At 37.8% G+C, this 11,415-nt stretch overlaps 1 protein-coding gene across 1 annotated transcript in view; it reads right to left on the minus strand.

Annotated features, from left to right (window-relative positions):
• LIPC (lipase C, hepatic type) overlaps positions 1-10,760 on the minus strand; it is a gene marked incomplete at both ends in the record, with an annotated part of 86,992 nt that extends 76,232 nt beyond the window's left edge. Inside the window, 2 exon segments of the mRNA XM_082322817.1 lie at positions 10,634-10,676; positions 10,680-10,760. Coding sequence (XP_082178943.1) covers positions 10,634-10,676; positions 10,680-10,760 — 124 coding nt within the window.
• Positions 10,761-11,415: the final 655 nt, after the last annotated feature.

Below are 11,415 nucleotides of genomic sequence, written 5' to 3' on the forward strand. Positions count from 1 at the left end.
CTCCTTTGCAGTGGGGCACTGCTTCCTCTCACCACCTACCTACATCTATTGGGATCCTGCACATTCAGCGGGGCAGATGTTTTCTTTCTAATGAAAATAATAGCTCCAAAAAGTTGTTGACTTTTCTTTTACAGTCTCGTGGGCTGATCAACTTTCTGTGGGTTTTGAGTAAATATTGGTTGTTGTCAGCAAAGGGTGAGGTGTGCTGTGGCTCCATTCACAGCAAAACAATGACAGCCGCCGAGGAGGGTTGTGTCCCCATTACCTGCTGCAGTAGATAACTTCAGGCTTTTTGCTGTTGCAGCCAACAACAAACTCAGGTTTCTTTGCACACAGGCTCCCTGCTTCTGCTCTGATCCCTGCATTGACTTGAGTTCATGCCTCTGCCCTGGCTTTGATAGCAGTTTCAGTCTGTGCTCCTTTTACTAGGGCTTCTGACTGGGGAGCCTGATAGTTATCTTTCCCAAAACTTCAAAAGGTGACATGTTATTTGTTGAATAACTTGGGGGGCAAAGCACAGGTGTCAATCTTGTGAACTTTCAAGCTGACTAACAGGTTTATGGTGGTCAGAGAATAGGTAAGCAGTCTGAAATACATTTACTATGGAGAAGAAGAGCCCCATTGCAAAGGCCTCATCCACGGGATGCAAACCTTTCTAAGTCCATACTTGCTGCAGCACTGTGGACCTGTACCTCCATGTCTGTGTGTTTCTTCACTCTGTGCTGTGACATGAAACCTAGGGCAGCCATCGCTGGCCTGCACTGCCCTCCTGCCACCCTTCGGAAGAGCACAGAACCAGGCAGCTAGCCTTTCCCCTGGAGATATTGTTAGCTTAGTTCAAGCAGGGCTCAGTGCCCTGCTATGTATTCCTTTCTTTTCTGTGTTCTAAATATAACTTTAAAAATTTTTTTTTTTTTTAATTTCCAAATTCCATTTGGCATCTTGTACCAAAATTTCCTGCAGAGAAAGAATTCAGATTATTGGATATAAACTTTTCTTCTCACATTCCCTCACAGATGGTCCAGTCTGCTCTGCAGTTCATGCCTGACAGCTAGTTAATCTCGCAGTGCAGGAACACACATTTAAAAATGCAAGTTCTGGATCAGCCTCAGGTAAGCACCTCAACTATGTTCTGTACCCTGAAACTGTAGGTATGCAATGGCATGCAAAACACATGTAAAGAGAATGATCCTGCTACTATCACTTACATGTACTTTGGGAGAGAGATCTATATTTGGTACATATTCAAAGACACGTAAAAAGTGTCTGCCTTTTCAAACTAAGGTATCTGGGAAGTTTGGCCGTGGTAGTACCAATTAATTATGATAGACATATCATTCTCTTCTAACCACAGTGGATATGGAAAATATGTTTATTTTATTATTTCCAATCAACAGAGATTTAATTTCCTTTGTTCATTTGAGGGGAACACTTTAATGAGTGATGGTCTATGCAGAAAAAGGGAGTTACATAGATGCACCTCATCTAGCATTAAGGTAAATTGCCACAATCGGCTGTCTATCTGCAGTCGCCTGGGCTGTGTAGCCCTGGTCAGGGCTATGGCTGTGGCTGTGGCACTGGAGGACCCTACAGTATTAGCTGTGCCAGTTCAGGTGTGCCTTTGCAGTCTAACCACACCACCTGGCTCCAGGGAGATGTTCTCCAAACAGGTCAGATGTCTGAAGAGAGACAACCTTGCCACTGAGTGTGTGGGACCCTGCCTACATCTCACCTTCTTACGTCTCAGGATAAAAGCAATGAGCAGCATAAAAGGGCTGCAGAACCAAGCATTCACAGAGTACTCCTGTACGCTCATGGCATGTTCCACTGCAAATGCTAGCCGCAGGTAAGAAGCTTTGGGGACTGGAGGGAAATATGCAGAGTTCAGTCACATTTATTTAGTGGTGTGAAATTTTTGGCAATGTTATTACTCATTGTTTAATCCAGGAAGCCAGCTTGGACTGAGGCCTGCAGGGTTGGCAGTTTTGTGCCAGAACCTGTATCCAAATCAGCTGAAAAGATCACTAAAAGTCTTACACATCCTGAGCTGGCCTTTCATGGTGCCCCTTTAAAGATACAGTTTAGAAGCTTGCCTTATATCTTGCTATTAACTAAAAACATTTTTGGACAAAAGGAGCATTTTCACAACATGTTCGTGTAGTGTCTAGCATGGTGGATCAGACCCTCTAGGAATCACCTACACGGAAGCAATGATTAACTGACAATACTAGTTCCCCTGTTGTTTTGCAAGAAACAGGTTGGATAAACCATTAGAATTTCTTTTTTTTTTTTTTTTTTTTTTTTTTTTTTTAATCAGTGCTGACAAATTGTTCTTGGTTTCCTCTTTCTCTCTTTTGTAATTGATATTTTTGCTTCTTGGACACATTGAAGAATTCAGTCCCCGTCCTCCTTAAAAATGGCAAGAATAGTGTTTTTCAGCTATAAGGCTTATTGTAGAAGATCACTCTCTAAAATCTAGATGTAACTAGAAATGTTTGTTTTGTTGCAGTACACTAACACAATGCCTTCAAACCTACACCAGTGGCTTAGGGCAATTTCCTAAAATGTTATAAAAGGTGACTGAGAATAGCAAGCCTGTTCATGGTAGGTCTGAATTTGCTATTCATGGACTTTAACCTCCTCTAGAAAACAAAAAAGGGAAGTGGAAGTCAGAAGATTGAAAAACATTGCACTGAACAAAACTTTTTCAAAGTTTTGGCAAAGCATTGGAAAAATGCTTTACACTGTATATTTGTTAGGTCAAATTCTGCACTCTATCTGATTAAACCATCTTACTCCAATGTACTATTTCTAAAATACCACTGAATTTACATATACATGTTTCTTCTAATGAACTCTGGGAAGTCTCATCGTGAAAAGCAGAATAAGAATGCTAAATATGTTGTGGGTTTTTTGTGTTACTGGCATAATTCATTATAATTACAGTAATTTCACTTTGATACAGAAGGTCTAATAAAGATGCACCTTTGCTCAGTACCAGGAATCTTATATCTGAAACATATTTAAAATGCAATTTGTAACTAAAAATTTGGGACTTTTTTTTTCTTTATAGAACTACAGGACCATTTTAATCCTCTTAATTTTTTAGAAAAAGAAGTTATTGTGTTTCTGACAACCACATGCCATATTGATTCTTAAAAAATTGTGTCTTCCAGTCTGTTTGTTCCAGATTAGTGAAATTACCACGTGAAATTCTACAAAAGTTATTACACTTTAAATACATCAGTTTTTGTTAATGCAAAAGAGATAAAACTGAATTCCATTTGCTCTGAAATGACAGTCTCCAAATGGCAGCAAACAAATTCCTCAAAATGCTACCTCTATTTTTGCCTGTCCATTCCGTATGGTATTTGTCAAGAGATAAGCTAACATGAAAATTCAAATGAGTCATTTACTCAGACTTTAAGGCTGAGTATTGAGCAGAACATTTAATGTCACATTTTCCCACTCCTTTTTGCTGCAGAAATAAGAAATTCAAATCAAGAAATCAGGATGCCATTATGTTTTTATAGATCATATATCAATGTACATTTTGAGATGGGTGCAGAATTTTTACATAATTCTTTTCAGTGAAAAAAGAAAAGTCTGCATAAAAGCTTTCAGAAGTGTCCCTAGGGATCCCAGAGAGGTGATGATACTTTTTGTTATGAATTAATCTTAGAAAATTTCACAGTAGCAAAAATCCTGAACGTTTAAAGAAATACTGCAACTTTAAGAACAGTTCTTAAATATTTGGGCTAGCATAACCCCAGCCCTGAAGGAACTGGATATTCCTGGTTTTAATTGACTTCCTATTCCTTTCCTCTGAAAATAATCAATTTCAAAATCAGTGGGGGTTTGGCAATAGGGTAATTTGCAGAAGAATCACTCTTTAACAGGAGGTCTACGGTCATATATAAACATATATGCTTACATATAGTTTTATTTTTCCATTTAGGCTTAGGCAGAGTTGGTCAAACTCAATGAACTGGTGTAGTTTCCAGATTCTTTTTTATTTAGGTATAGGTCTTTGATATCCTTTTCCCCTTTTTCAAGGCTTTGTTTCATGCATTGTAATACTTGTTCTCTTTGAGAGAAACAAAATACATAATGAAATTATGTTCTTACTTGGAATTACAGGATATGTGTATCACATTTTCGATTTCATAGCAGAGGCTATCTAGGCTGTATCACTGGCAGATGACTACAGCTGTAGTCCTTAGAGAGCCATTAGTACTGATATGGAGTATATCACATATAGCCAGTCTTCATTAGGAATTTTGACAGCCTGAGGAAGGCAGGTTTGGACACACAGTATTAGCTTGTATTTGCTTACATTTTGAGCCATGTATCCCTATATTTTGCTGCTACATTGTCAGGGGAGATATTAGTCTGGATTACATAGCAATGATTTCATTTTATAAAACAAAACAAAACAAAAAAGAAAGCAAAAGGAATTGCTTTTGGGAGAAGATGATCCCATTACTTAGAAGAAAAAATTACTTGGCGGTAAATTAAGTGCATATCAAAATGAATACAACAGAATATGACAAAGAATTCACATAATAACTTGAACACAAGGATTTAGACAATATTTCCTCATTCATTTAGTGCATGTGATTTGCTAAGTCAAAGCCGTGTAAGCAATTTTATGTTAAACACTTGGCTTCATAGCAATAGCTACTAGTAGTGAATTACATGGCCCAGTTACTACGGACGTGATAATAGCTGACATTGTATAATGTTGGCAGTTTCCTAATGTACCAAATAAGGAAAATTCAAGTGTAAAATGTTCATATATACCATCATTTCTGAAAGTAAGTGCTTCCCTATAAGGCTGCTTAGTTTCACTGGTGCTTATGAATAGGAGTGGTGCTCTTCTGTTAAGGCAATTGGTTTTGGATTTTGCCCAGACAAATTGGGTGCATTGAGACTAGTGGGTGCAGAGAAGGAAACTTCCTGAAAGTCTGACTTTTAAAGAGTTGACCTTGTATCACAAGGAATGAACCCAATATGCAGCTGGAGAAGTGTGCTAGAATGCCATAGAGCCAGGCGCAGCAGTGCTTTGGTGCTTACTGCTTCTGGGCTGGTGGCGCCTCTGGGGCAGGCCCTGGGGATGCAGCTCACAGCACAGCTGATCCCTGACTTTCCAAGTTAGTCAGGACTGTGGAGCTCCGGTCACCTCCTTTCCAAGCAATAGCAAAAGGCCATTATGATCCTTTCCTGGAACAGACTGATTCATGAGGAGAATAACTTTCAGTCCCAGAAGAAACTGAATTAAATTCCTTAAAAATTTGGGCTGCCAAAGGAGGAACTACTACAATATATATATAAGCCATAAATATATCAAACGTGCATGAGCTGCAATGGTTAGTATGACGCCTTCTGGGAAATAGGTTTCATTTTTCCATTTCTTTCAAGATTTCTTGTCCTGTTTTGAGTGACAGAAACTCAGATCTATAGAAAGCGGAACATTTCAAAAATAAGTATGTTCTTTTCCCTGGGCAGGCACTTTGGACACCTGAAGAAATACTGATCCTCCTCCTTTGGTGATGACAAATCAGATGGCCTTTTAAAAAACCCCCCAAATAATATTTTTATTGCACAAGTATTAGGGAATTTTTATGGTGAGCTTTCTGGATTACTATGGTATAACAATTTTAAGTATAGGCACCATAAGCATCACATCTTTTAACTTCAACTACTAACTTGAAACCAAAAAAGCATCCTTTGACTTACAGTTCTTGGACTTCATTCAGTCAACCTTTGAAGAAACAGAATGTGTTTTTTGTATAAATCAGGACCAGACTTAAACACATGGGGCAATTTGCATGCTGAATTTGAAGTTAAGATTCGACATAACAAAGGATATTACAAGAAACTGTGGTGAAGTTTAAAAAAAATCAGTACAAAGCTAAAGTTTATTGCCAGTACTGTTCTTGCAGATCAAAGCTATGCTAATGTGGTCTAGTGTTACTTTAATATTTTGCAGCCTCTCATTCCCTCGGTGCATGTTTTAAGCATGCATATCACTCACTTTTATAATAAAATAACTTGAAAAAGCCTTCAGCTTTGTATTGGCCTCCTGAGGTAGAAAGTCACAGATATGTTAAGTCTCACATTGCTTGCTCCAGCTTCATTATGTTTGATGAAAGAAATATCTTGGTCATATCGCATAATATGCAGTAGTTCCTCAATAACTGGATTGCTATAAGGAAGGACATTTTTTACCTGGATAATGAAATTGTATCCTAGTTATTTCCCTGGTCTTTGTATGATACATATAGGAGGTTGCCACCATATTAACAACTACTGCACAGCATGATGGAAAGCTTTGAAAAGGAATCTTGTCTTTAGAGATGGATGAGTGGAACCTTTACAGTCTTCCTGAAAGATGTACTGTGCAACTTTTTATTCTCTGTGCAGGAAGAGGTGTGTGTATATTCTAAATATAATTGTGGGTCAGAGTGTAAATGTTAGGCTCTGTGAACTCCATGACTAAAACCAGACCTATCAATTATGTCAGTGGGATGTTACTGCCAAGATCAAAAGTAGATTATAGGCCTGGCTAAGTCTGCACTCACACAGCTTTGCTAGTGCAGCAATCTTGATGTGCTACCCTAGCAAAGAGCATGTTGCTAATGTGGATGTAGCATATTCCAGATTGCTGTGAGTGAAAGATGCTCCTTCAAAAAAAAAATGTTGTCCATATAACTGTCTCTGCACTACAGCTTTTGCTTATGCAAATAGTCGTCAGTTTTGTGCATGTTCATGTCAAGAGTATTTACCAGCTCTGATTCATGATCATAGAAGCCTGGCCTTCAGTAAACAAACTAACAGGGCTAAGATGAGCCCTTGTGCTATGCCCTGGTGAGGGAGTTAACATCTATAAGATTCTCTTGCCCTATGCCCTGGTGAAGGGGCTGACGTCCATAAGATTCTCTATGCCACATAGGGCAGGGATAGAAACAATTACTCACCTGGCACAACCCCAAATAATCCTAGGGCATCTAAATCCCCAGTCAGTCATCAAATCAAAATTGCAAAGGACGCTTTTCTTTCTGATCTTTGTTTTGGTAAGGAAGTAGAAACATCACAAAAAGCAACTCCTAGAAGAAACCTAATTTACCCTAAAACCATTGGATGGAAAGTTCTTGTCTTTCTCATGGGTGTAAGACAAGATTATTAGTTAAAAAAATTTAAAGTCTTTCAGTGTACACACTACAATACTCCAGTTTCTTAATTTTTGCCATACTAGAGCATGGGGTTTATACCTAAGGGATTGCAAGGCTTTGAATGTAGAAGGATTGAGAGATGATGAATGCAAAATCTTTGTTACACAAAAAAGTAGAAAATATTGATCAAAAAATGCTCTGTGGCAAACCAATTAGGGACTCATTGACAGCAAAATAACTGGCTCATCCATCTTTCAAATGAAATACAAAGCTTAGGTCCACATAATTTGTGGCCATTTTAAATACCTGAACACTTTTACTGAAGTCTGAATGCTGTTAATTTTGGTCTTCTGGCCAAACTCCAAACCGAATAATTATTCTGCTTACTCCTTTCCTAAATTGCAGCAACAGCTTCGTTGTGAACAAATGCATTCATAGTTTGCTGACCTAAACTGCTCTTATATTGCTATGCACTATTAACTGTTGCTGCATTTCAAACCATGGCTGGCTGCACTTCCATGGTGAATTAAATGACCTCTGGACAAAGCATGTATATCTTTATCTTGTTTAAAAGGCTTTGGGACAAAAGGTGCTGTATGTATAAATGCTGTCATAGAAATAATTTTAGACCCAGAATGTGTTCTCTGAACAGAGGAAACTGTTGGCATTCGGTGATGTAGATGGATGAAGTACGGAGACTACTTGGGAACAGAGGATGTATACGCATGGGTTGGAAAGCTGGTGGTCGCTGATTGATTGTCGTGAAAAAGGTACTTTCACTAAGAAACATTACAAAATTATAGAGCAAAATGGGAAGCAAAAGGAGAGTGGAGATTTACTAGAAACAGGAGGCTCAGTGCTTTGTGGATACCTGTTTCTGTACAACGAGGCTAGCTAGCAGGATGCACTTTGGGTTTTTTTCAGAAAGAAAAGAGATAAAATTGTTGAGAAGTCTGATAAACTATCCCAGAAATTCTATGCATGGTTTCTTAAGGTTCTATGTTTTGTTCTAATGATGTTATAGCTTCTTTTAAAAAGGTGCATACTCTCCCTGACAGGTGAGGGAAAGCCTAAAACAATGTAAGATATGAGCAAGAGGCTTTTACAGGCTTCATGTTCCTACTGTGCTGTTTAGCTACAGCATCATCCTTGGTTTCCAGTGCTCTGGTCATTGTATAGCACCTGAACTACTTGCCTGGAGTGTTTTTAAGCTTAGGTGCTCAACTGCACAGCTGTTTCTAAAAAAGCAGAATAGTCTAAACACAAACAGTGAAATGACAAAGTTATTTATGTGAACCTGTTCTAATTCTGGGAGAGGCACATGGCAAGAAAGCACTCTTATCTAATCCACAGAATGGTTACAGAGGCAGCAAGGAACAAATTTTAACCCAAAGGCCTTGGCTTTCATTAACCTTTGTCTCTGTTGCAAGTAGAAGCACTGTCTGATCTTTTCATATAGCCTGAAAGCGGACTATGCTGTAGAGCTGAAAAATTTTCTTTCTGTAGATAAGTTGAGTTTAGCAGGTAGAAAGCAGAGTTGTGCTCCTATTCTTCCATTCTCCTAAGCATTAGCAACTTCCTTATCCTTCACTGGTTAGCAGATTTATAGTCAGGAAAAATCAGAAATTTATTTCCATCACCAAAGCTATTACTAAAATATATTTTTAAATGCCTAGAAGTCAGATTGGTACTTAGCAAAACTGAGAAGATACAACCTTCTACAGAGAGCTGGTGAGGTCTTGACCCAGTAATGTAGTCCAGTGGTACACAGTCCAGGTTCCCAACCATGTCTGAGCGAGTGGCTCTGTCACGTTTGTGCTGAGGAGTATCACTGACTTGCTCAGGACCCACGTGGGAGACTGTCTGGGTGCAAATGTTTATTAACAGTAATACTGTGGTAGTATGAGCTCCCCAGTTTCCTTCTACCTCAGTGAATGAGGCTGCTGTCTCCAAACTGTAGCTAATGGTTTGATCATTAGGCTTTTGGCTGTGGATTTGTAAAGCATAGCATAAGCCTGTGGGGAAGTGCAGTATTCAGAGAACAAATATATATATAGATTTTAAAGTATTACATGCTTTTGGAATAATGGTGCTATATTCAATGTGCTATATTCAGGTGTTCATGGTGAACTTGGATATGACCATTCAGTATCTGTCAGTTGTTGTGTGGCTGGTACCAGAACTCTAAATCCCCACAGTTTTTCTTTCCTAACTTTGAAGCATTTATATCAGAAGTGTTCAGTTTGTTAGTTGTTATCTGAAATTATTATCATGCTTCTATATGTTGCTAGGATCCATTCTCAGTGCTGTTAGAATGAATTGGTGCTTTCTTTTTTATTTTCTCTCTTATGAAACTGTACTGAAAGTACAGTGTGCTTTACAAATAGGAAAGTATCAATTCCCTCCAAAATGTCGAAGTTTGTCATCAAGGGAAAGAACAAAAAAAATCATATTGTGCACATTACCAGTCAAAGGGACTGCTGACCATTGTGGATGGTTTCCTAATCCCTACCAGACCAAAAAAAAAGACATTTAGAGAAACTGAAACATCTTTGAACAGTCTGCTATGAGTAAAATGGGTTCATTTTGCAACAGACTTTATTTGCTATGAATAATTTGATGAGCTTTATTTAATTGGCAGACACAACAATAACCAATCATATCACATTTCCCACAGGCTCTGAATCATGTTAGAGTCCTTTTGCACTGTTAAATGGTTACTAATATTCCTCTTTCAACATCTGTTTTAGTCAATCTTGCCAAGTATCCATTCACTGGTGTTATGACATGATGTTAAATATTTAAAATCACAAAACAGCTTTAGGATGGTGCCTGAACAGCATTTAGCTCTCTCTCATTTTGGATTTTTTTACTTTGTATATCATATACAGAACTTTAAAAGAAAACACAGAAATCTATTAGTAAAAGAAAAAAGGGAAACACAGCAAGTACAATTTCAGCAGAATTACAGATTTTCTTTTGGATTTCAATAGAATATAGACATCTAAATCACTCAGGAAAATCACCATTTTTTTATCCAAACAGAAACAATCCACAGCCTTTTCCTTCCTTTCAATAATAGTCCAATTCACTGATGTTAAATTATATTGGAAAACCTATTAAAACCTAAGTAAAATTTACACGTCAGCAATTCTCATTCTGATGTAGTAGATAATGGAGACTCAACACTGCAATATTTGGGTCCCAGGATGAGTCAATTCTTTTTGACTTGAAGGACCAGCCCTGGATATTAAGAATAATAGTAGATTCCTAAAACTCTTATATGAACCAATCAGTCATTTCACTAATATTCTCATTCATAAGTGATAAGGGATCTTATGCTGATTTTAAGCCTTTATTCTAACCTCTCTGTAAAAAAGCAGCTTAGTAAAACAACTTCAGTCTGAACAGAATTCAGACTACAAGGTACTTCTTATATATAAAAAACATGTGCTTACCCAGCTTCGCCTTACTTGATGATATGTTCCAGTTTGGCATAAACTATTTTATAAAAGGAAAATTGAAAAAAGATGTTAATGAAGATTCCCTCCTTAGAAACAGTGGATAGATATCACAAGCAAACATTTCTCAATTTTATATCCTCTTCAACAGAAGGCACAACTCTGTCACATATTTGAATGGCTGTTTTTTCAAAATTGGCATGTTCTTCAACATATTGCTAAATAAGATCATTGTGTACTACATTCTTGTGCCAAAATACACAAAACACACTATATAAGTAAGTCACACATGCATTTAGGCATCCAGGACAGGATCTCAGAATTTACTTTTTTTAACTGTAAAATAACAAGGCTCTGTTATGAGCTAAATGCTATTCTCTCTGTGAGACAACCATAACATTTATCTACCCAAACTCAGCAGAACTGCTTCTCTCAAATTATAGCAAACTATCAGAGACAGAAAAGAAAGACAGAAAACATTTAGGCTCAGATCCTGGCCATTTTTAAGTCAAAGGGTGATCTGTCATTCCCTAAAAGAGACCAGTATTTTGTCTATAATGAACAGTTACTTTGAAGCTGGCTTTATGGCCAAATGAAAGAATAACGAATTGCGTATGAGGGAGCCCAGCTTTCCTGTTACGACCAAGGATGTATAAGCTGGTGTGCAGATAAAAATGTGCACAGTAGTCTTCTACATGCTGGATCTTGTACAGCAAAACAGGTCCATGTAATAAGATACGAATTTTGAAGGACACAGAAATAAAAATGAAGCCCGAACA

The sequence above is a fragment of the Platalea leucorodia genome (genome assembly GCF_965183815.1).
Source record: "Platalea leucorodia genome assembly, chromosome: 9".
In the NCBI taxonomy this organism is placed as follows: Eukaryota; Metazoa; Chordata; class Aves; order Pelecaniformes; family Threskiornithidae; genus Platalea; species Platalea leucorodia.